Raw genomic sequence first — 25,506 nt, 5'->3', positions numbered from 1 at the left:
TGCCCCAAGGTGGTCAATCGGTAGTGGCAGGGTTTGTGGGAGGATTTGGGCAGGTGCCTAGGGCGGTTATCACCTCCGATGGCCTGTGATTTTACACCTGAACAGGCATATAATCCTGATGAATTGGCACACCACTTGAAGGAAGGGTGCATCGCCTAACCCAGTGAGACCCAGCAACTTCTAGCAATGGCTGGGGGCTCGGCCTGTGCCTCCTGAGCCTCTGTCCAGCAGCATCAGAGGAAGCAGGATGAGGAACTGACAAAGTCACCACGGAGGGGGAAAACACTTGGGCCCTAAACTCCGAGGTTTTAAAGAAGCTGCGAGATCCGTGGAAACATTAGAGCCACAAGTCTGGCAACCGGATTGCTGCCTGGTTGCTGCAGTGTTGGGATACTGGGGTCCACTGTCAGCAGCTAGATGGCAGGCAAGCCAGGCAGCTGGGATCCCTAAGTAGGGACACTGGGACTGACAAAGTGATTGGAAAGGAAACTGGAACCCACAGCCATTAGACGTGGTTCCTGTTGCCTGTGAAAGCCAATCACACACTCAAGGACGATCTGGTACGCTGCCTGGGCAAGTGGACCGCCACTGAGGAAGGTATCCAACACCTGAGGGAACTAGAGATGGTGGAGGCAGTCTATAGCAAGTTGGAAACAACCAGGTCACCAAAGACCTGGATGCCATCCAATGCACCCAGTCCATGTGGCAGAAGGTAACTCACTGGTGTCATATGCCAACACCCTGGTGCTGATGCACTGGCCAGACCCTGAGCCACTGTGGAGTGAGTGTCCCAAGGGCTGCAGGGTTTGAAAGAGAACCTCCCCTCCTCCTGCCCACCACGGGCCTACGTCTTGGCTGTCAGGGGTGCCCCATGGAGCCAGCTTCCCCCTGCCAGAGAGAAAGGGGGCACCAGGTGCATACCATGCCATCCTGTGGTTCCTCCCTCATGACCAGGAGGAGGACATGAAGAAGTGGAACAATGTGCCCACCTCAAATCTAGAAGCCCACATACATGGACTGCAGGGAAGACTGACGCTAAGAAGCACCCATCCAAGAAGGCTGACGCTCCAGTTGCCACTGAGATAGTGGAAGACAGCAATGCCCCAGATGCAGAAGAAGGGCTGAGAACACCTCTCCTCCTGGCCTTGGTGAAGAAACTTCTGGTCTGAAACCACAGGACTCAGATAGTGAATACTCCAAGCAGGAACAGAGGGTCCCTGTCTCTGGCCAGGCAGAGGAAAGGGACAACCGGATTTACTGGCCGGTGTGGACTTGATGGCCTGGTGCATGGGATCCACAGGAGCAGAAGGCTTTGGTGGACACTGGTGCACAGTGTACCCTAATGCCATCAGAGTACAAGAGAGCAGAACCCACTGGGATTTCTGGAGTGACCTAGACTGGGAATGTAAGGGTGAGTTATCTGTAGCTTGGTGAGCCCATGAAACATCAGCACATCTAGGGAGAGATGCAACATACAGCTGGGCTCATGATCAAGGGGTGAACCTGACCACTGAAGCTATCGCACAGGTGGTAGATGGCAGCACTATGGAGGGCAGAGAGAAGATAATTCAGAAAGACAGGCAAGAGGAGCATCAGGCAACCCACCACTGAAGTCTTCTTTCCCTAATTAACTTCCATACTAGAATTCTATTGCCTTCAGCCACACGCAGAATCTACATATTGAGATTTCACAATGGTGAGATGCTGACACAGGATTTGGGCTTCTCAGTACTACAAGATTACAAAGAACAAGCAATAGCTTCTGCTGACACAAGTCAGCATGGCTCCACTGACTACAGCAACCTCATTGACCTAGACAAGGCTTAATCAAATACATCTGTGACCACGCATTTTATTTCACTATCCTATTTTTTCCTTCCCCACTGGGGTCTCAAACAATGTTACTCAAGACACTGACAAGGACAAAAGTCAACAGAGTGTCATTAATACCAACCACAGCTTCAAAGTCTATCTGTCCACTGCCTATACTCCACCTAAATTAAATTTGGTAAGATTTATCTGAGCCTGATGTAACTAAATTAATCATGCAGAACACTGATCTATCCTACCACAGGCTCCTGTGCCCCACCCTGTGTATTTATTTCAAAGGTAAATCTAATTTGCTGCAAATGTGTTTATCTAGCTGGAAAGCAGACTGTGATAGGTACTCCAGAAGGAAGAAAGCTTTCCAGAAAACATGGTTCAGTGAATTCCTTTATAGAAGGAATATAGAATCTATTTTATTGTTGTTGTTGATTTGCACTGGAATTATTCACCCGCTCCCTGCTCTCTGTCTCAATATATTTCCGAAGCACAGTTAAGCTCCTAAGCTCCAATCAGATCAAAATTGAGTGGAATGAACCAGCCCTTTCCCCTGGGTTTTCCATGAAGAGCTTCAGCAGCTCTGGAGAACTGCTGGGTAACAACATCCTGCACGCAAGGTACCTTTGGCAAACGAGAGTGAAATTCTGACAGATGTTTGCTAGGAAAATGCTGAAGCACCATAGCCCACTGAGTAGCCAGCAGTGGTACAGCAGCCTTTGTAACACAGAAGAGAGCCAGAGCACGACACTTTGACCTGAGTAGCAATGGGGAAAGAGACTTATACTGCGGGGGTCTCATGTTGCTAAACATGTACAATCCCAACCAGTGTTGAAATGATTAAAGGACAATATTATGATTAATAGCAAGCTCTTTGAGACACCAGCTGTCTTCTGTCCCACTCCAGGCTGTTGGATCTCACTCACCTTTGCCTCCCAAGCTGTATCTTGCACTTTGGCTTTGTCTCAGCAGTGTGGTGAGGGAGGCATCAGAGCCAGTTCTGCTTCTCGTGGCACAACCCCCAGCAACACTCCCCTCTTACCCCGTGAGATGTAGAACAGGGCTGGGACAGGGGGGTATGCATGTCCCCATCTGGCCTCTTTCCCCCAAGGCTCAGTGGTGCTGCAGCACTTGGTGGTGGCGTGATGCTCCTTTCTTCCAGTTTCAGGACTGAGGTGGGGTCCTGAGGGACTCAAGGAGACAGGCACCACCTACCACTGTTACCAAAGTTCCCTGTCTCCTTGACTATCCCTTTCCATGCTGGTTCACTTAGCAGCGGGTCTGCTACAAAACTACCCAAATGACCAGAAAGAGCCCTAGAGAAGCAGGGTGGGCACCATGAAAAAGACAATACTGGAACTATCTTTTATCAGAGAACGTGATGCTTCCAGACTTCAACAAAAGCTGTGAGACCAGCATCTCACCACCAGAGGCTGACAGCAGAGAATGGACTAAGAAGGGATGGATTCTGCCTGAGCATCCACGGAAATAAAATCTACATGAGGCCCCTGACCACCAGCCCCAGCTTTGACAGGCAGGCATGACTTATGGCATGGAAACAATCACTTGGACACTTTTACTGTTTTAAACTCCTCGTTCTCTTATACTCTGTTCCATTTGTTGAGATTGAATAGTATCTTGCTTTGCTGTAGCTGTTTGTACTCTGTTTGACACTGGTCACAGACCCCAGAAGAGGTTTTGCAAGGGCTGAATTCAGGGACCTGTGCTCACTAACACAGCCAATATAGAGGTTGCCGTAGCCCAGGCCTCTTCTAAGGGTGGGAGACTCAGAAATTCAGAAACAAGAGAGCAGAGAGAAAGGGCTTTCGGTACTCAACATCTCTGAAAATCCAGCAGCAGTTTAGGTTTCTAAATGCAGTTCAGGGGACGCCTAGCTTTGAAAATCTTTTGTTCACCTAAACTCAAGCAAGGAACTTGCTAGTGATTCAGTGGGAAAATCAACCCTAGGCTGGGAAAGATCTTAAAGAAAACAGGGAGAAAAAAGGAGGTATGTGTGCTCATTGTGTGCTGAGGGAGCGGACTCAAGACAGATGGTCCTTTCCAGCCCCACAAACCAATGACTAGATAGCACCACCACTGACAATACTAAAACTTTGATCTGTATCCTGAAGTCAAGGGAGACAACAGGGAGCTCCCATGAAGGATATGAAAAACATATACTGTATGGAAAACAGGGGGGAAGGTTAAAAAATTAGTTATCTTGTCTCATTAATTTCCCTCTTTCCAACCACCTCATCGGTTTCAACATTTTTCTATCAGGGGTCCACATCTGCTTGCCCTCCTTATTTTCATCTGTTTGAGAGAAGTGCCTTCTACCTTACAGCGTCTTTGCAGAGTATGGCAGCACGAAGCAATCCCTGCTGCAGGCCCTCACCCAGATGGCTGAACAGACAATAGAGAGATTTGTTACCTGTGTGCATGCAAAAGTTGTAGGATGGCTGGCTGGGCATAGGAATAGCTGCCCTCCACCGTATTTGTATAAATGACAATAACTAAAACAGAGCGGAAGGGTGAGCTGATCAGAATACACAGTCCCATCGTCAGACCCTGTCTGGCTGTAGGCTGCTGCCCTCCTACGGCAAGCTGGGACAGCCGCCTTTACCTCCAGAGCAGCTCTCTGTACTGCTAAGATGAACTGAGTTCAGTTGCTGGTACCGGCTGCCAGAAATTACAGCTTCCAAACACCCAGTTTGCCAGTTCACTGTCTGTCTGAAGTAGAAAATCAGCACCCTGGGCCGCTCAGCCTTTCTGTCCCGCAAGGGAAGCCTGTGTGGTTGGAAAGGACTGCGTGCCACTCAAGGAGCAATTGCCATCCTGAGCCTGCGTGTGACATTGTTAGTGCTGAACAATAACGTCCCTGCAGAGAGGGTGCAGATCTGGGGCTCTTCTCCCTTAGTGACAGCTTTTTGTTGCTATCGTTGGTTTTTTTTTTTCTAATGTCTGTATCTTGGCAACACAGGAGTTGTTGACTTGGAAACTCAGTGCTTTAAATAAGGCTAGGCTTGTTCGAGCGTTTCTGCTGAATCCTGCATCTGTTACCATGGCAGGACTGTGAAGTTAAACCTCAGCACAGGTACCAGGCGCTTGCTTTCCCGCGAGCGCCCTTCCAGTGAGTTCCTCGGCTGCTTGCCTTCTTTATCACCCTGCTTCAGACAACCGCCACTGGTAGCAGGGCTTCTTCCCCCAAATACCCCGTACACATCTTACTTCCACCTTCGTTCTCATCCTAGGAGTCCTCTGAATGAAGGCCATGCCCTGAAAGAGGAAATGCCTCTCAATTAATTAAGATCCCCCCAACGGGCTCTTGTGAACAGAAGGAAACAAGGCAGCACTGAAGCTCCACGTAAGCGAGTCCGCTGAGACGACAGCCCCTTCCACTGAACGGAGATGAGCAGTTCATGAAGGCTGAAGCCAACCTGGCGGCAGAAGGGACCTTCAAGTAACTGAAAATCACGGGGGTTTTATTACCAAGGAGACTTTTCTGCTCTGAAAGCCTGAATTTTATGTGCTCAGCTTAAAGCATCGCAGTGTACAAGCTGTGAGAGAAGCAGGCCTCTGGGAAGAGCACAGAGGGGCAAGTTCAGAAAACCCACAGCTGCTGGTGATGGCTGACAAATGCATCACAGATGTCTTACATCATGGCTCTCACACTTTACTATTTCAGTTAGAACTTCTTGTAAAAAGTACCACTCGCAATCCTCTCTTTTGGTCTACACTTTTATTTTAAGAAGTAACTTCAGCATCCCTGGACTTTTACAGTGAAACAGATGTCTGAGAGAGCCTAATGTAATTCATTGTAACTAGTACCAGCTGAAAAGCAAGAATTCAATTTTGCAAAAATATTCTGAGGCTGTGAAATCTGCATTTTGCTCTGATAGGGAGTAAAATAAAAACAGGTTGGAGTTTGAAAACTTCAGAGTTTAAAAGCATGAGGATCCAGAGTTACAGTTTCATCTTTCAGAAGAACTGGAGCCAGGAGTGGTTTTGCATTTAAAGTTGGGGATATTTGGACACAGGCAGAACCAGGCTTAGAGAGGTTCACTTCTGGCAGTTGTCTGAGGCTAGAGTAAGTTCAGGACGGGGCAACCACGCAAAATCAGGAGCAGTTCACATCATTCAAATAGAGCTGGGAGAAAATAGGGCCTCTTAGACTCTGCACAGGCCTCTCCATCACAAATCTAACTCTAACTCTGTACACAGGCATATAAGAGAAATTCAGGGCTGTTTTCTATTCCCAAAGTCCATCTTGGGATTGTGTGCGCGCAGTGAATGCTCAGCCATCACGTCACTAGACCCTGCATTTTTGGTCAATAGGTTTTCAGCCTCCAGAGCCGAATTTGCCTGTTCACACTATTTGCATGGATGCTCCACACCTGCACCTCTACAGATCTGAATTGCTCTGAGTTCTGTACTGCTTACTGCAGGCAGCCTGCTTTTGCTCTGGACTCGGCCTGCCCTGAAATCATTCTGGCCTGAACGCAAGCAGTGCTAGGGCTCTTACAAGGAAGGTCTTTGACAAGCTCTCCTGTGCTTGGCCGGATTAAGAGATCTGTCTTACTCAAACTGCAGTTTAAGCACTCTATGGAGAAAACTCAAAGCACTGCACGCACCTTCCTCAAGTCCCCCGTACACCTCAAGGAGGCTCCATCAGGCTGACAGCATGTACAAGCAACGCAGCTGGCCCCAAGGCTGGCTAGCTGCTGCTCCACAGCACAGCACGGGTACAGCCACTGCACCGCCAGGAGCTGGTTTGGCTGGATCCATTACGACAAACCTCCCCAGGATGCACACGCTGTCCAGCAGCAAAGCAAGGTGTCCTTTATTCTAATTTGCAGCACGATACCCAGGATGTTTTTCCATTTCAGGACTGTGCCCGAGCACTGCTTGTCTCTGAGCCCGGGGACCAGCCCACTGCCAGAGGTCTCTCTCTGGACATCCCTTCCGTGTACATTTTCCAAGCAAGAGCAGTCCGCAGATTTTTTTCCTATCTCCTCCTCTACCCGCTGTGTTCCGAGGGTGTTTTAACTCTGCCTGTTCACCTTGGCTCTCAACAGCCATCAATACCTTTCACACACGCTGCAGCACCAGAGTCCAGACCACCCGCTGCCATCACTGGCCTAAAACCCCAAACAAGCCAGACTGATTTGCTACAGCCGATTTACTACAGATTTGCTGATTTGGTCTTGCACATCACCAAGCCTTAGCCAAGCTACGAGAAACGCCTGTGGCTTGAAGCAACCCGCTTGCCGACAGCAATTTGAGCTTATAAACGACGGGGAAGTACTTTGACAGTGGGAAGATGGCGCCCGCGGGGCTGCCGGAGGCGGCTGCCTGCGCATGCGCAGCGGGCGCTGCCGCTCCTCCCCTCCGCATGGCGGCGCCCCAAGCCGGGCCCCGTCCCCGCGGCCCAGGACTACAGTACCCAGCGTGCCGCGCGGGGCCCGACCGGAAAGGGGCCACGGCTGCGCTTGCGCGGTGGGGAGGGCGGCTGGCGGCGCGGGCCGGAAGTGGCGGGCTCGTGCCGCGATGAGGGGCGCCGGGTCCAGCGCCGCGCTCCTCGCCTGGGTCCGCGGCTCCCGCTGGGCCCCGCTCCCGCTCCGGGCCCCGCTCCCACTCCGGGCCTTGCTGCCCCCGGCTCCTCGGAGAGGTGAGAGGCGCCGGAGGGCCGTCCTCGGCCCCGTGGCCCGCTGGGAGCTGGCGAGTCAGCCGGCAGCCCCTCTGCCGGGCTGTGCTCAGGGCGGGCAGGCGGCTCCCAGCCCCTCCGAGGGGCGAAAGCGGCAGGAGCGGGCACAAGGCTGCCCGCTGTGGTGGGGAGTAACTGGCCCTCGGGGTCTGTTGGAGGCCGCGCAGGGCGTTTGGCGGGCTGGGCTGGTTGCCTGAGAGCGATCGAGGGGGCCTGTCCCCGGGCGGTGTGTGAGGGGGCACAGAACGCCGCCCTCTGGGGCTGTGACCAGTCCGAGGCAAGGGGTGTGCTGCCTGGGCAGGAGCCGTCGGTTCAGTAGCTTGTGGGGACTGAGAGAATGTTTGAGACGGGAGGAGCGATGGGAGTTAGCCAGGGGGTGCAGAAGGTCATCACAAAATGGTGTCAGGTACGGTCTGTGAAAACATCAGTGAGTTCTGAGGAGAGCTTTGGGCTGAGAGTCATGCATCGAAGCTGGGGAAGGGTCTGGAGCACAAGTCTTATGAGGAGCGGCTGAGGGAACTGGGGTTGTTTAGTCTGGAGAAGAGGAGGCTGAGGGGAGACCTTATCGCTCTCTACAACTGCCTGAAAGGAGGCTGTAGCGAGGTGGGGGTCGGTCTCTTCTCCCTAGTAACCAGCGACAGGACAAGAGGAAACGGCCTCAAGCTGCGCCAGGGGAGGTTTAGGTTGGATATTAGGAAAAAATTCTTCACCGAAAGGTCAGTCAGGCACTGGCACAGGCTGCCCAGGGAAGTGGTTGAGTCCCCATCCCTGGAGGTATTTAGAAGAGGTGTGGATGTGGTGCTTAGGGACATGGTTTAGTGGTGGACTTGGCAGTGCTGGGTTACTGGTTGGACATGGTGACCTTAAAGGTCTTTTCTAACCCAAATGATTCTATGATTGAGCCAATACAGGAGTGAAGCGATAGGAAAAAGAGCAGCATGTCTAGGCAACCAGAAGCTTCATCCTGCAATATCAGCGTTTCTGACTGAATCCCTCTACCATATGTATGTTCAATCCAATAAAAAAAAATCCACAAAGGCATTTAGAGGACAGAGAGCTGTGTGTTTAAAAGCTGTTATGGCTCAGTGAAAAAGAATGTTTTATTCCACAGTAAATTATAGAGTTATTTTAAATTATCTGTACGTAGTATTCAATGTTCATGCACTTAAACACAAATGTTTCCTTTGTCTTTTTAATCTTAATTCTTACACAGACTTTGCTTTGAATACTACAGCTGGCTTAGCTATAGTCACTTCTTTAGAGCAGATACAAGGTGGCACGTAACTTGATTGATCTAGCAGTGGCACAGTATAACTTCCCTGTTGTTTAAATGATATAAAGCTTTTGAGTAAAGGTCTAGATAAGATACAGAACAACACTTTGCTTAAGGCAGGGAGCCAGCAGTGAGAAAAGTTTCGAATAAGTGTGGATTTAGAAGTAACAGGGCTTTTTAGATAACAAAGAATCTATCAGAACAGAATCTGTAACATGTAAGGCCCCACAAAGATAAGAGAAAGGGAAAAATATGCTTGAAATAAAGTAAGAGAAGCTGTGAAACGTCTTGTGGGAAGGCATTCACATAATAAATAGGGTGGATCTTTAATACCCATCTCTGAGGTATTGGGTACAAACTTTGTATTGCTTTGTTTCCCAGTTACTTTCCTGGTGAACCAACAAATTTATTCTGGGTGTTAGATTTGCATAACTTTCTAAAAAAAAATCTGTAGCTTTATTTTTACACATGGCACTCTGCTTGCTGGAAGGGATAGCGATGGAAGAAAGTGTAAAAAGAATGTGGCTGAGGGATTCTGTGAAAACCACATGAATGATGTTAGCTGTAACCAGCAGAAATTGGCAGTGTGTTAGAACTGCTGATGTTTTAAAAGTAGGAAGTTATTTAAGTGATGTTTCTCAAATATTACAAATTGGTTGTGGTGTTTTATTTTTGGTGTATCAGGATGTTTGCCTGTTGCACAGCTTCCCAGTTACACAAATGCAATTAAGATTGATATACGAGTCCTAGTTAGTATAGATTTCCTATGGAAAAGGGATTGATGGTTTCTGATGTGTGCTGTAGCCAAGCTATCAAAAGGGCCCAGCTTTTTCTTGCAACTTTCATGCAGTTTTGCTATGATGGAAGGAATTAAAATTAGTGTATTGCATGATAAACCAATCAGGTAAAGTTTAAAGCACATGTTGTCACTTCCAGGTTTTGCTGCCACAGTCATTAGGAAGTCATATGATGTCAGAAGAGTTGAAATCACTCCCCTGGAGCAGAGGAAGGTAACTTTTGATACCCATGCTTTAGTGCAGGATCTGGAAGCCCATGGTAAGTGATATCTGATAAATAATTCAAAGGAAAACTTTTAGTTTAAGTACTAAAACTGTGAGTGCTATCAATTTTCCTGAAATATCAATACTTTGTGTTATAAAATGTTTTGGCAGCCTCTTGAGGAAGGGCATCTGACACTGTTTGATGCCTCTGTAACCGTACAAATAACTATTGCATTAGATTTACCTTATTTGTAGCTATAGGCAAGTTTATATAGTGTCTTCCAGCCGAGGAACATAGTACCGCTAACAAAGGTAAAGTAACAATAACAGTTAAAGAACTGCTTTCTAGCAAAAATGAAGCTGTAATAGAGGTTCCTTCTACTAGCCTGCTAACAGTAACTTAAGGGTTTTTTCTAACAAGAAATATTTGCGGCAGCATGGTGCCATGATACGTTCTTAATATCCGCGCTTTTGTTTTGTGAGTGTGGCTGTCTGCAGTCAGGTGAAAGGTCCACGGCGCCCTGGGTCCTGTCTCCTGGCAGCAGCTGTGAGTCAGTGCCTGCAGAAGAGTATTAAAAGGAGGCAGATGTATGTGACACATCCGCTCGTACTTTCTAACCCTCCAGTTGTTTTCACCCTGGAGGTATTTTGGGTCAGGTGTGAGTTTTAGTAACATTCAGTGGAAATCTTTTCACAAGCTTATTCAGTCCCTGAACCATGATGAACTGATGAGTACCCAAAACATCCTTTCTCAGGGAGCTTCAGACATCCACTCCTTTTGTTTATGCAGAATCTGGCTTCTACAAGGTTAATTTGATGCCTGCTCAGCTCTTTTTTGGGAAGGGGGGGAAATGAACATTTGGTCTCTCATGTCACTCATGATTATGTAAATTTGTAATAGTTCCCCGTCATTCTTTTCGAAACAGAAGAATGCTAGCTTGTTGAATTTTGCCTTGAGCTGTAGCTTTTCCATACTTCTGATCATTTATGATGCCCTTCTGTGAATCTTTTCTGTTTCAAAGGGGAGGGAACAGAGCTGCTGGCACTATTTGACAACTGAATGTCCTGTGGATTTGAACAGTGACATCACATTGCATCTGTTCTGTTCTCTGCTCCTTTTCTTAGTAATTCCTAAGGGTTTGGTTTACTTTATTGATCCCTACTAAGCACTGAACTGATACCTTCATCAGACTAGCAACTATCTTTTAAAATCCCAAGATCCTTCTCCTAAGTGACAGTTGGAACTTATCCAACCTGAGGTTAGGATTTTTTCCACTATTTGGGTCTAATGTATGTATATGTATTAGTATATTATATGTATTAGTAGTTAGAAGACTCCTAGTAGTCTGCTAACAATGTTTATTTTTTCCATGCATGTCAGACTTGTCAGCCTGTAGTTCCCTACATCTCTTCTGGAACTGTTTTTAAAAACTGGCACTCTATTTGCCATTTTCCAGTCCTTGGGTAACCGAGGTAGGCTGTGAGATGTTGCTTGTCCCCAGTACTAATTCAGTTATTTCTTCTTCGAGTTCCTTTAGAACTCACGGGGTGAAGTCTGTCTGGTGCTGGAAAGCTGCGTTGTTATTCAGTTTAATTTGTTCCATAACTTCTACAAATAGTTCAATATTGCAGCGACAGGGCTCTATAGGTAAAACCTATACATATCACAGAAGCGAGAGAGGCATTTAGTTTTTCTCAAACTTGCTGCACGCAGTTTTCAGGCTCCATTCTCTTGCTTATATGAATTTCTCCTCGTTTTCTAAACTTCCATGCAACAAGGACAGCTCTTGCTATAGAGGAAGAACAAAATAATGAATTGGCAAAAACCTAAGTAACCTTGAAAATTCGGAGGCACTGGAGCAATACTATCACCCCTCTTAGTGGAAGGGAACTGTCATAAAGCATGCGTAGCTCTTTTAGTAATGTAAACCAATGGTGCACCTTGACAGTGCCAGTATTTTAGAAGGGAGCAGTGGCATATTTCTCTACATAATTTGCCCTGAAAGCATTTTTCAAAAAAAGTTAATTGATCTCATTTTATAAAACGAGTCAGTTGAAAGACAACACATCAGTGAGACTGCTGGCAATAAATCCTTAGAGCCAAAGCTCTCAGCGCTAGATCAGACACGGCGAAAATGACAGCTGGGTTGTTTTTTTCTTTCCACTATTCACTGCACATAGTTTTTAACGTTTCAAAATTGCACCAGGCTATGGACAAAGTGTAATTTTTAGCATCAGAAAGCAAAAATCCCAGTTTGAATTCATTCTGCAGGCGATGCATGCAGCATTTTTAACATCAGTTTTGCATGTGTTCGTATCTGTGCAGAACAATTTCAGTATATGCAGACATACGTCTTAATTTTATTATTCTATAGGATGCATGCTCTGTAGCTGAAGGTAAGTTTGGTTTTAACAGAACTTGTGAAAGTTCATTATAAAGTAAAATTCTGATGAATTATACTTATAATGTGTGAACACTTAAACAACGTACAGAAATTTGGCCCTCCTGTCAGCTGCATGCATAGACTATTTCAGTATATTAAAAGTTAATGTGCTTCAGGTTTTTGCAGCACTGGTCTGTGTTTTTTCTAGTTAAAAGTCACAGTGGCTGGCTCCTCGCTGTCAGTTTTCAGTAACTGTGACTTCCCGTTTGCCACTGTAGTGAGGTACAGCACTTGAGTGTCCCTTTTTATTATGTACCTCTTGCTCTCCTCTTCACCCAGCTTGCTAATAATACCTGAACTTGTCATCCTTCAACTGTCTCCTAGGCTTTGGGAAGGAGCAAGCGGAGACCATCGTATCGGCGTTAATAACCCTGTCGAATGTCAGCTTAGACACAGTCTATAAGGATATGGTTACACAGGCTCAGCAGGTAAAAGTAATCTATGGTGTACGTATACGGCATTGTGTAGCTATAGTGGCTCATATTTGTGTATTTACGTGACGAGTGAGCAGCTCTGTATAGTACTGTGAACACTCCACTGAGATAGGTTTTCCTGAGTTTCAAGGTGGTATTAAGAAGGTTAATGTCTTATACCTTTCATCTCACAGGAGTGTTTTCCAAATGCAGCCACAATGTAGAACTGTACTGCAGAGATTGCTTCATTTGCTACTGAAAAGCTCTGTGGTGAAGCCAGACTTGGAACTGTGCTTTACAACGGTTGAGGGCAGAAGAGAGATTCCAGGACGGGTTCCTGAGCCATAACAAGACCACCTAAAATACCAGAAAATTGTCAGTGTTTTTACTGAACTTCAGTAAAGATGTCAGTATCTCTGTTCTGAGATACGCTGTATTTGTCCTGTTTTCCAATTCATAAACTAAAAACTACTGTTAACACCATTTCATGATTTTATCCTGCATTTCGGTCTCTAAAGCTACATCTATAGTAAGAGCTAAACGTGGCGAGGGTCTGGGCCCAGACACCACCACACGGCTGTCCAGAGCCGTTGCGGCGCCTTGGTTTGATTTTGACCTGTCCCACCTCTCGTCTCCCTGACCTGGGCACAATTCGTGTGGAAGTACAGGGCCAGGAACTGTTCCCACCAGCGGGGTGGACAGAGCCATCCTGTTTTAGGAGGAGGAGATTTTAGCCATCTGGACGTAACCTGCGGTGTGTCATGTACCCTCGGGGACAGAAGTGGGCTCTGAATTACTCAGTTGTTGGTATAAACCGAGCTGTTTGCACTGCTCAGGTCAACACGTCAGCCTACACTCCAGCATCGAGGTGTTTCCTTCGCTTAGATATTCAAGTCCACGTTTGTGGACGTATCTGGAGGCAGTGAATCAGTTAAGCGGCATGGCTGGGTTTTTTGTTGATAATAGAGGTGGTGACAAGTTTCATTTTAACAAATTGCCAAAATAAAAAGAACTTTAAGTTTTTCTTGTAGGCTAGACATCTGGGCCAGGATAATAAAGCTGTGCTGCACAGTAATGGTTTTAATAATTACTCAGGAAGGCTGTGCAAGCTGAAATTACATGTCATTCTTCTTCAATGAGTTAATGCAATTAAGCATTCATTGCTATTTTATTTAAACTGCTGAGCCTTACTTCCAACAGATTTTTATCTTACTGGCATTTATTCTTAATAAAAGTTATCTAACTTTTTTCCTATGAATCTCGGAAGACAAGAACTTAGTATCATAGAATCATTAAGGTTGGAAAAGACCTCTGAGATCATAGAGTCCAACTGTTAACCTAACTGCCAGGTCTGCCTCTAAACCATGTCCTTAAGCACCACATCCACATGTTTTTTGAACAATTCCAGGGACTGTGATTGCACCGCTTCCCTGGGAAGCCTGTTCCAATGCCTGACCACTCTCTGTGAAGAAGTTGTTCCTAATATCCAACCTAAACCTCCCCTGGTGCAACTTGAGGCCATTTCCTCTTGTCTTTTCACTGGTTACTCAGGAGAAGAGACCGACCCCCGCCTGGCTCCAGCCTCCTTTCAGGTAGTTGTAGAGAGCAATAAGGTCTCCCCTCAGCCTCTTCTTCTCCAGGCTAAACAACCGCAGCTCCCTCAGCCGCTCCTCATAAGACTTGTGCTCCAGACCCTTCCCCAGCTTCGTTGCCCTTCTCTGGACACACTCCAGCACCTCGATGTCCTTCTTGTAGGGAGGGGCCCAACACTGAACACAGGACTCGAGGTGCGGCCTCACCAGTGCCCAGCACAGGGGCACTATCACCTCCCTGGTCCTGCTGGCCACACTATTCCTGATATAAGCCAGGATGCCATTGGCCCTCTTGGCCACCTGAGCACACTGCTGGCTCATGTTCAGGCTGCTGTCAACCAACACCCCCAGGTCCTTTTCCTCCAGACAGCTCTCCAGCCACTCCTCCCCCAGCCTGTAGCGTTGCATGGGGTTGTTGTGACCCAAGTGCAGGACCCAGCACTGAGCCTTGTTGAATCTCATACAGTTGGCCCCGGCCCAACGATCCAGCCTGTCCAGGTCCCTCTGTAGGGCCTTCCTACCCTCCAGCAGATCAACACTTCCACCCAACTTGGTGTCATCTGCAAACTTACTGAGGGTGCACTCAATTTGTGTCACTCTGTTTTTTTGCATCAAAATGGAAACCTTTCTTTTTGGAGATCCTTTTATATGTAAAGAAAGTCAGTATCCCAAGTGTAATGTGCATGGAATTGCACTAGGCAGAAACACTGTTTTTTATAGCGTCGTCAGTGTTGAGGCTGAATGTTTTAAGATGGGATGAGGCAAATTAGCTCCTCGGTGTAAATGCAACTGAAGTTTTCCCAGGAATTGTAAAAACTTCGTTGAAGTAGTCAGACTTCAGTGGAAGCTGGGTCAGGGCATGTTTTAAGGAATTTAGTTCAACACAGGACCTGAGAGATACTCTTTGCTTGTAGTCTGAATGAGAGCTCTTAGTTTTGCTGGCGCTCAGCTTTAAAAGCAGAATCCCACAGAGAGATGTCATTTTTCGTGCTAAATAGTAGGGTAACTTCCTTATGCTAACTAAAGGAATATCACTTTGGAGATTCTAAAATACAAAGTTTCTTCCTTTATTTTATTTTTTTTTACTCTGTAGTTTATAAATAGCAGTTGAATTCTGAACTTGTTGGTCCAAACAGCAGGAAGGCTTTTTTTGGTTGCTTTTCAGCAATGTCTTACTCGTGTGCCTCACACTTCTGATGCTGAGAGGACAGCGTGATGTTCCTGTCGTTAAGTCTTTGGTTTGTGATGACTTTGTGGGCAAGAAATGGAAGTGCTTACTTAGGAACTGGATCCAAACCATCAATTAACGCTTCCTAGGCTCCTGAGCGTTCATTGGAAGTGGAAGTGAATGAAGGACCAACCTGTAGTTTCAGGTCTGTTTCATTTCATAGCTACGTGGACTAATGCCTCTGGCTTTTTTGGTTAAATTCAGAGTTAGTGTATTACAGCAAGAGGAAAAGCACAAAACCAAACCCTCTTGAGTCTTTCAAACAAATTGCAGCTAGAAAAATTCTGTGTTTCTGTCACTTCCTTGTTGGAGAGTCTCCCCATTTTTGTGCTTTGCAGTAGCTAATTTCATCATTTCAGACCTAGAAATCTTTCCTTTACCTGCCAGAAAGTGTGCAACTTAATCAATGACATGTTTTATTGTTTCTAAGGAAATAACTTTACAGCAGATAATGGCACATTTGGACTCCATTCGAAAAGATATGGTCATCCTGGAGAAAAGTGAATTTGCAAACTTGAGAGCAGAGAATGAGGTACAAATATTTTTAATTAAGCAGTTAAATTGTAATATATGTTGCATCGTACCTGTTGTACATTTTTGGGGGAGAAAATGTGAATGTAAAAGTTATTATGGATACTTTTATCAGAGTTGAAGTGTTTGTAGATTACAACTTCTGTGATCACATAAAAATATATTTCACGTGATAAGACTCAGTTCTTCTGTAAAGAAAAAAAAAATCTACACATCTTAGAATTGTCTTCTGTGGTTTTATTTAAGGGTGATTCTGGTAGAGTCTTGTCACCATTACCCATACAGTGCAGGGAGAGCTGTCAACCGGTTCTTTGCAGCAATTTGATTAAACTGGTGACTGAGACACGTTTCACTTTTGCTTGACAGGATTCTGGTATTTTTCTGCTGTCTTTAGTCTCCGAGTAACAAGATCATCATCGTTCTAAAATAATCCCTTTATTTTGAACAAAATTCCCAGCAGATTATATATGACTATACAAATTGAACACACCAGTTAGGATATTTAATCAAGAACAAATTCCCCATTGGGAGAAAAATTATGGAAGAATAATTGCGTGCACGCGGTGGTAACACTTACATGACTGATTAACTTGGTCAGCAGTTTTCTGGATTTGTAAAATCGTTTTTTATTTTCCTCCTCTGCACCTAGAAAATGAAAATTGAATTAGATCAAGTTAAACAGCAGCTAATGGTAAGTACACAGCAAGGACCTACGCACTCCTATTAGGGGAAAGTAAATAGTTATTTTCATAATCTTTATTTGCTTTAAAGAATGAAACCGGTAAAATCCGAGCTGACAGCAAGCTAGACATAAACCTGGAAAGGAGCAGAGTGACGGATATGGTAAGCTGGTCTGTGAAGACAGCCCTTATCAGTTCTGTGTCTTGTTTTCCATCACTACAATTGTAATTTATCTTTTATCCACAGTTTACAGATCAGGAGAGGAAACTGATGGAAGCAACTACAGAGTTTCATAAAAAAGTAAGTATTGAACAAAGCTCATTTAGGAGGTGCTGGCATATCAGGGACTAAAGTCTATGACCTGAGTTTTCTCTTTTTCTCTCTCCCTCTTTAATATTCTTCCTGGATCATATTAAATGCTGTTCTGTGTCTTCTACGGTCTCTTACCAGTTACATATTTTACTTCAGTGATAGGTTGGAAATTTGTTTCTCTTTCTCGTTGCTGGTAGCATGGTATTCTTGTTTGGCTTTGCAAAGCTGAAAGGGCTGGAGGACATTGTCAAATGTATGCTGTCTTCTAATGTTGCAGGATTCCAGTACCAACAGTGTTATCTCAGAAATCAGTAACAAAATTGACACTGAAATAGCTTCCTTAAAAACGCTTATGGAATCGAATAAACTCGATACAATACGTTATTTGGCAGGTATGTCACAGGCGAGGAGGTGAGTACCAGTATTGTATTTTGGATGTATAAAATTTCATTCAAGAGTACATGCAAAGCGAGTTCAGGAAGTCAGTTGTGTAGCAGCAGATAACTGGGATTGGGGGGACGGGACCCTGCCCACTTGAAAGAAGTGCGACAGAGAACACAGAGGAGGTGGGGACACGCAGACGCTGCTGCAGCTGGACTAGGACTGCGCCCAGAACTGCGGTTAGGAGGAACACGGACATGATTTTTTAATGTTTTTTTTAAAGAGCAGGAAAGAAGCCTAAATACCTTGTCTAGTGGGACAGTACCTCTGCTGGCTGCGGGGCAGCCATTTATGTGGCAGAGTTGCTCCAACAGTTCTCCTGAGCTTATTTAAGTTACTCTGCGAGTTGCTGGTATTCAGGACTAGTCTGAGTTACCCGTTCTGCCTCCCACTCAGTCCTCCACAGACACATAGTTTCAGTGTGGCAGTACTGGTACTTCACCCTGCCAAGCAGAACACGTTTCAGTCTGATTTGAGATTGTCTTCTCAATATATACATGACCAGTGAAATTTTTATTGTAGTGGAGCTGGATAAAAAGAGAGTACCGCACCGAGTTGGACTCGATGATCCTTGTGGGTCCCTGCCAACTCAGGACATGCTATGATTCCATTTGGAAGTGAGAACAAGTTCAAAGGGAAACATAATTACCTTTATTCTAACACTAGTTGAAAGAGCAACTTAACAAATCTGAAAGACAGCTCATCAGGCTTCAGAGGTGCTGCCTAGCTACCGTAATGTTGTGTCAGGTATGGGTACTGTCAGTTCACTGCCATTTTGTTCAGTGGGAAATCATTTGAATTACGTCTAAGGCAAGACCTGATGCAGCCGCCTCTCCTGCAATACAGTTTCCAATCGATGGGTGACAATAGTAGAAGCTACTGTAGCCCGCTCTAGTTATTCAGATGCGTCCCTGAAAACACAGTTCCTCAGGCGGCTGAATTTGACCTCCCATCTCGCCACCTGGGCAGTGCTACTGTGCAGGATATTACATCTAAGACAAGTTACTGTCTTCTAAAATTATTCTGTCGCACCTGCAGCAATTCAGGAAGATGAGGAGGCTCTGCTCTACTGTTGTTACCATTCTTCCATCTGTTTGCAGTTAATTTCCTGTATGTAGAAGGTGATACACAATTTAGCATGCAACTAATTATTTCCTTCCTTTTTTTTTTTTTTTTTTAACAGCTTCAGTATTTACTTGCTTAGCAATAGCACTGGGATTCTACAGGTTCTGGAAATAGATCTAAATGGAACGGCTGCATCAAATACAGATGGAGAAAAGGCCACCCCAGCAACAGCAGTTAGATGATCGTGTTTGCGCTGTAGATAACCTTGGTACCTTTTTGTTTTGATATGCTTACTGTGCACTAAAAATGTTTTCTGAATATGTAACACTAAAGATCGAAATAACTGGGGGAGAAGTAGGCAAATAGTAACGTTTCATTGTCCCCTACTGAATACTGTATTTATGTCAAAGGACTTCTTATGCTAAATCAGAAAGTGTTTCCTAATGTGCTTTAGAATTAGCTTTGTTTTCTTTTGGAATATTTTCAAAGGAACGTTCTCACTCTCAGCTCCTCTCGAAATATTAAACATTTGATATGCCCTTGAAATGGGAATACTATTCCCAAGTTACTCTTCCCAATATGGGAATACTAATGCCAGATTCCAACAGATCTACTCTGATCCAGGTAAATTAATCTGAAATATAGGATCTGGATTTTTGCCTTCAGTCTGTTCCTCTCTTTTCTGATGGATTGAAGCCTGGCCCTTTGGGTTTTTTATTTATATATAAACACACACTCCAAGGCCTTTACTAAAGAATCCTTGTTTTCCTGGAGAACTGGTTTACATAAATTTAAAATGTCATGTAGAACTAAAATGTCTCCATAGATTATTTTTTTTTGGTAGTATCTTTTGCACTTTCCGTAACCCCAGAGGTCAACAGAATGGGAGAACTTCTCCCTTTGTCTTTGCAAGGGGAAAGGCCTCTGCTGTCAGCAGCTGTGTACAGCCCTGGGGCAGATAAGTGCTCTTAACTCCTCCCTTCAAGCAGCGCAGAGTATTTCCAATAAACCCTCACGTATGTTCTGGGCGTAGGATCTGGCTTGTAACATGGAAATACTCGGCATCTCAGTGGTGCCAGCGTGGTGGCGGTCGTCCTCCTCCGGGCTGTTGTGTAATCCCGTGGGACGCACTGACTCCCCGAGCCGCTGGTGGGGACCCCTCTGCCTTCTGCAAGGACTGGGACGTGGCGGGTGGACGCCTTCCGAAACTGAAGCAGTCACACCGTGTTGAGTACAAATGTATATGCTTGGTTTGATTCTTTTAATAAAATAATAATTTAAAAAAAAATCCTTCCTGGATTAAACTTTTAAGTAAGAGTAGGCCCTTTATGGGCTAAAGAGTATTTAGTACTGATTAGTGGCCATTTTTTTTACTGCCGTTTTATTCTGTTTACAGTTGAACCTGCTGGTATCCTGCCAGTTCTTATATTCTGTGCATTAAATTATTTATCATCTTCATTTGAGAAAATAAAATTAATTTCTTGTATTTGCTATCTGACTATCTGAGAGACTTGAATATAGACTACAGCCTGTAAACAGGCACAGTGCTATTATATTGGGAGTTGAGGCTGCTTTTTCTGTTGTCTCTGTGTTTGTCAAATAGGCGTGGGAGTGGGCAGCAGGGATCTCAGCAGGTGGCCGGCGGCCAGGTGTCTGTTGTAGCTGTTGCTGCAAATCCATCTTTGTGTAAGCTGTAACCATTTCTGAGGTTCTCTGAAAGGTCGGAAAGGACCTTTAAGATCATCGAGTCCAGCCGTTAACCTAGCACTGCCAAGCCCACCACTAAACCATGTCCCTAAGCACCACATCTACCCATCTTTTAAATACCTCCAGGGACGGGGACTCAACCACTTCCTTGGGCAGCCTGTGCCAGTGCCTGACTGCCCTTTCGGTGAAGAATTTTTTCCTAATATCCAACCTAAACCTCCCCTGGCGCAGCTTGAGGCTGTTTCCTCTTCTCCTATCACTTGTTACTTGGGAGAAGAGACCGACCCCCACCTCACTACCACCTCCTCTCAGGCAGTTGTAGAGAGCGATGAGGTCTCCCCTCAGCCTCCTCTTCTCCAGACTAAACAACCCCAGCTCCCTCAGCTGCTCCTCACCAGCCTTGTGCTCCAGACCCTTCACCAGCTTCGCTGCCCTTCTTTGGACGCAGAATGACTCGGGTTGATCTTTTGCACTGTTCCTACGTGAGAATTTAGCGCCAATGGTGATGTGGGAAATACCTCACCTCCTGCAGCTCCTCGCCACCACCATCCCCTACACCCTGAAGTGGGCTCTAGAGACTGAGTTCTCCTCTAGCTCTGAGATAAGGCTTATGCTGTTACTCAGCGGGCCTCTCCCTCAGTCTGTGCACACAAAAACAAATTGATTTTTTTTTCAGTACCTTTGAAATTCTCAGAGATACAAGTTTCCTTTGGTAACTAAGGAGAGGGCAGATCAGGATTCAAGCGCTAACAAATTAACCTTATAGTGCAAGGCTTTCTTATCAACAGCAAAACTCAAAATATGCACGAGGGCTCCAAAGGGAAAAGAATTTCACAATAGCACACAGATGAGAGAAAAATCTTTACATGTGAAGTCATGAAATGTTTTTTTAGGCATGGAGGAGAGGTCGGGATTGCTGTCTCTAACCACAACATGCCCCACAGCCTAGTGACCTCTTCAGCCCTGAGTTAGACTCGGAGGCCCGCCGCAGCAGTTTGCCTGGCACCTCGTGAAGGAGTGGCTTCCTGGCTTAGTCAGGAAGGACTTGAAGATGAAAATCAAGGGGCCTGGCACCTTGAGACCTGCAGCTGAGCAGTACTTCTAGACTCTGTATTCTGGTTCTACACTGCAGCTCCTATCTGATTGTTTCAGGAGGTAAGGTGCTTTTTTTCTTTCAGTACTACAAAATAGCCTAGGAGATGAGGATATTTTTCTCAGACCTAGGAGGGCCTATGACATTGCTGCAGTTAACTCCTGAAATGTCACCTTATAATTTGCAAAGTTGTTGCTAAACTACTGCCTGGACAGGAAGAGAAGTCTTTCTGCCTTTTTTTTTTTAATAAAAAATGCTGCTGCTGTGATTTAAAAATATTGCCTATCCCAGAGAACTAAAAAAAATACTTGGACGAAATGCAGAGAACCACAGCTCATCTGTGGAGCTGGGCTATGCAGACACTTTGTGTTGTCTAGAATATTGCCATTCTACCTCCTCGGTCTGCCTGCCCCTCCTCGGAGGTTCGTTCCTCAGCGCAGCCTCACAAACACTCCTCCCGGGCTGGAGGCCGGTTTCTTCTTTACTTTCTTTTTCTCTTCGCAAGACTTGGAGATGGTCTCAGCTTCCTGAAACAGAGGACATTGCAGCCATTAAATAGCAATCACTTAAACCTGCTGCCTCCTAAGACAGGATTTAAAAATCCATGGCTTTGAGTAACCACAGAATTGTGTGTTCAGACTGACGCCGAGGGCAGAGCGTCGTCGCAGGGTGTGGGATGACAGCCACAGCAGGGCAGGGTTTGAAGGCCCCCTGGTTGTAGCAGTCACTCAGCGCGGAAGTTTTTGAAAACAAACCTGCCTCGATAGAAGCTGTCTCCAGTCCCAGCTAGTTACCCTAATGCCCCACTGGACTTTTTCAGACTGCTGCTGGTAAAAAGCCTGACTACAGCTGCTCTTCCACCCTAGAAATGGGGCACTCTGTGCCACAGGTGTCCTGGATTTTTAAACCTGCCAGGGCAGTAGAATGGGCAATGTCTTAGAGTGAGCTGTGGAAGCAGAAAGCGGCTTTTCTTTCAAAGGTGGAGGCACCTGGCTGGCCTGAGGGTCTCAGCAGCATGGAAATGATCGGTCCCAAGGATACAGCGGGAAACAAACAACTGTCGGAGCATGGCAGCGTGTATATGGTGGCAGGGAAAGCTGGCACAGGCTAAAAGACAGGGAAAAAAGGTGCAGGCAGGCAGGAAAGGCTCAGAAACAATCCTGCAAGGGAGGGCAGGAGGAAGAAAGCAGGGAAGGGGGGAGATGGGAAGAACTGCGCAATGTGGTTGTGCCAGACCACACGGCGTTGCTCAGGCACGCGCAGGCATGGCTGAACGTCAGCTGGAAAGCTGGCACGCTGCACAGGTGTGTGACGCAGGCACCGCAGCGATCCAAGGGCCTCGTTGCTTTGAGCTGCAGCAATCGAATGCCACCTGGCCGCGCTGCACACGCAGCCATGCCACGCTACCCTGCGATCAGATGACAGCAACAGAAGGACTAAAATTCTTGGGATGCAAATTCCTCTGTCCTTCTCCAAGGATGTGCAGTGCGGCGCAGTCCACAGCTCCTGCTCCCAGCTGCCTGGGGGTGGCATCACCTCTGCTCTCAAGGGGCCTGAAATGCCCTAGACATTTCAGTGGCACAGCTTAAATGTTAACAAAATTGAGCTCTAAATGCTTGTTTCCCGCTCAGAGCATTCTTCCCCATCACGCTCAGAAAAGGACTGTTACCTAGTAGGGACACTCCAGGCACCTGGGCCTTATTCAAACCTGGTTGAAGAAGGTGGTAACGTTACCTGGTTTATCCAGCAAACCAACTTGGCCTCCAAGAAATATGTAAATGTTTCATGTGAAGCACAGGCCAGCTCCTCCCTCCTCCATGATGGCCCTCATAATCGGCTTATGAAGGTTTTTGCTCTCACTCACTCCCTCTGGACCAATGAATATTGAATTACAGTGGTCACGCTGCACAGCTCGAGCAGGAGAATGAATATGGCTCCATCTCAGAAGAGCAGACATCGTGCCGGTTAGAGCATCCCCCTGCCATGGGTCTTCCGGGCTCCTCTAGGCAGAGGAAGGAGCTAAACCCAAGTCACCCACGTTGTCAGCGACTCGCGTCCTCGCCTGGTTATAGCAGGGCCCTGTGAACGGCTCTGCAGTCAAGGCAGTGCAATGGTCAAGGCGGTTAAGCGAAGCATCAAGAACAGCAACAGACAGCCCAGGCGGGGAGGGCCCTGAGCCTTCTGCACTGGCTGTACCCTTGGCAGAACCAGCAGCGTTAGTGCGCACCAGCTCCCACAACCCGCCGCAGGGGGAACTTGATGCCTCACCCACAGCTGCCGATGGACTGGATGGCAAAGATCTGAAAAACGGGGTCTTCACTGTCACATCAGTTTGTGGGAGTGACGTAGCAGGGAAAGGTCTGAAATGCTAGCTCTCTTGTCCCCAAACTTAGCATGTGAACTTCTGATCTATCCGCAAGATTGGATTTTAAAAAAAGCTACAGTTTTTCTGTCTTTGCCTGCTAAGCCAACCTATAGCTCATATCTGCACCTTCTTTGCTGTCAGCGGGCTTGATAATGAAGATGATAGCAGATGACACACAAGAACGCTCCCTGAAATCAACCACTGCACACAGCAATACGGTCCTGTACTCCAGTACTCCACCAACTCACTGCCTAGTCTGGTGCAAAAGGGAAAAAAAACAAACGAGTTCCGAAGCAAAAGAAATATCCTACAACATGTGCTGCAATTGCTACAAACCATGGCAGCGAGGGGTGAGGGGCTGACACATCAGCTTGATACCCGATGTGAGCAGCCAGAAAGGCGGCCTGGTTAGAAGGGGAAAATTACTGAAGAGAAGAAACTGCCTGCTGAAAAATACCGACAGCGAATACGTCTGCCAGCCTGGGAACCGTGAGGCTGGGAACCAGAAACATGCTTGAAAAGTGCAGCTGGCCTCTTTGAAGTACAGCTGTGGTACCTAAAAACCAGAAGGATCCTTGGGATACCACCACTAAGCGCAAGAACAAGGAACTGTAAAGGTAACTTATTGTCTGAAAAGGTGGAAAATAGTCTGGAAAAATAAAAAATGGTCTGATTGATAGAACAGAAACCTCATCATCTATTGGCTGTTACATGTGAAAAGTAGAAAAATAGAAATAGAAACATCAGCATCTACTGGCTGCTTGCAGTGGTGGTGTCCTCCACTCTCTTGTGTCTCTATGATCTAAAAAGGGCTTAATTTTTAATCCAAAATAGAGCCTCTCTCTCTGAGAACTTCCCGTGCTGCACATACTTTTCCTTTCCTAAACAGGCTGAATTCTCTGCACGAACTTTCTATGAGATCTTGGACTCCCACCAGGGATGCCTGGCTGACTCGACTCTGTGACGTGGATCATCTTTGAAGTGAGACTTTTATTATCTTGGTCTCTCTCTGGGCCCACTTCTGGGGTTCAGTCTGTCCTCCCCTCTTTTGGGGATGACTGGGTCCCCCCTCTGAGATCAGTTTGTCCTCCCCTCTGGGATGGTTTGGCCCTCCTGAAATCAGTCTAATTCACTTCATACCGCTATGATATATCCCTGTAGGTAATCAGTCATAAGTGTATCAGCTGCTACATTGCTGATAAGTTTGCTTCACTAATGCCAAGTTTGTAGTAACCTGTAATAGTATATACCTACTTAGTTATTGCTATCCTATTGATTGTTGCTTTATTATTGATTGCTACCATACTATGGATAGTTACTATATTATTGATTGCTAATAGTATTTTGTAATAGCTTGAGATACATATATTTATATTCACTTTACTAATCATAGGTGTACTTGCTAGCGGTCATCTTGTGGTATTGTGGTAATCTATAAGAAAGTAGAGGAATGTAGAGGATCAAAGCCTGTGTCCTTGTGTATCATGGAATCCTACAGACCCACAGTTGCGATCTCTGCACACCCGCAGGCCAGGTAACCCTTTTGGTGGTGACAGCACCTCTCCCGAAGCACCGGTCCGGTCTCAGATACCAGCTGCCAGCCAAGATGAACTGTCAGCCACTGCATACACAGCATGGAAGTACTCAGGGATCAGCCCACTCCCTGTTGTTAATATCAAGACGAAGAATACCGGTGCTTCTCTGCCAGGGTACAAAGAGAAACTGATATCCTTGCACAGCAGAGACGCTGTCAGGACACGACAAAGGCTACTGCTCACCTCAGTGTCCCAAGCTAAAAGCTGCTAGCACATGTACTCCAGCATTTCCTAGCACCA

The 25,506-nt window shown here is 46.1% G+C and overlaps 2 protein-coding genes across 22 annotated transcripts in view; one reads left to right on the top strand and one right to left on the bottom strand.

The window, feature by feature from the left end:
- The first annotated feature begins 7,328 nt into the window (after window positions 1-7,328).
- CCDC90B (coiled-coil domain containing 90B) lies at window positions 7,329-25,497 on the top strand. 11 transcript variants are annotated; one of them, XR_015704505.1, is made up of 13 exons: window positions 7,329-7,489; window positions 9,735-9,854; window positions 12,568-12,671; window positions 15,907-16,008; window positions 16,657-16,698; window positions 16,779-16,850; window positions 16,935-16,988; window positions 17,278-17,392; window positions 18,625-18,774; window positions 19,540-19,745; window positions 21,107-21,368; window positions 24,561-24,652; window positions 25,201-25,497. XR_015704505.1 is itself a non-coding variant. In XM_009470416.2 (9 exons), the coding sequence occupies exons 1-9, from the start codon at window positions 7,369-7,371 to the stop codon at window positions 18,678-18,680; spliced, it is 786 nt and encodes a 261-aa protein (XP_009468691.1). In that variant the 5' UTR covers window positions 7,329-7,368; the 3' UTR covers window positions 18,681-19,997. The 11 variants fall into 11 exon arrangements, 1 of the variants encoding a protein (XP_009468691.1); XR_015704503.1 differs by having other exon boundaries at window positions 18,625-19,745; XR_015704504.1 differs by having other exon boundaries at window positions 18,625-19,745; window positions 25,065-25,497.
- Window positions 12,878-25,506, bottom strand: part of ANKRD42 (ankyrin repeat domain 42) — a 29,511-nt gene continuing 16,882 nt past the window's right edge. For 4 of the 11 annotated variants that reach the window (XR_015704500.1, XR_015704496.1, XR_015704502.1 and 1 more), the window contains 2 exons: window positions 23,041-23,306; window positions 21,702-21,833 (listed from right to left, as the gene is read on the bottom strand). Coding sequence is in view for 4 of the 11 variants with exons in the window: in XM_087756206.1 (XP_087612332.1) it covers window positions 23,205-23,306 (102 nt within the window). In the remaining 7 variants the exon portion in view is untranslated. The other 7 variants (XR_015704499.1, XR_015704498.1, XR_015704497.1 and 4 more) reach the window with 7 other exon arrangements.

This window comes from Nipponia nippon, unplaced genomic scaffold (genome assembly GCF_047370975.1).
Source record: "Nipponia nippon isolate SJK-2023a ecotype South Korea unplaced genomic scaffold, ASM4737097v1 scaffold_2, whole genome shotgun sequence".
Taxonomy (NCBI): domain Eukaryota; kingdom Metazoa; phylum Chordata; class Aves; order Pelecaniformes; family Threskiornithidae; genus Nipponia; species Nipponia nippon.
The sequence above is the reverse complement of the archived record's forward strand: the minus strand, read 5'-3'. Positions and strand labels throughout refer to the sequence as shown.

Excerpts from the sequence above, each read along its gene's own strand:
- CCDC90B (XM_009470416.2), top strand. The coding sequence starts at position 7,369 with ATGAGGGGCGCCGGGTCCAGCGCCGCGCTCCTCGCCTGGGTCCGCGGC. Across the intron at positions 7,490-9,734 it reads GCCCCCGGCTCCTCGGAGAG|GTTTTGCTGCCACAGTCATT; the intron begins GTGAGAGGCGCC and ends TGTCACTTCCAG. Across the intron at positions 16,851-16,934 it reads GGAGCAGAGTGACGGATATG|TTTACAGATCAGGAGAGGAA; the intron begins GTAAGCTGGTCT and ends TTTTATCCACAG.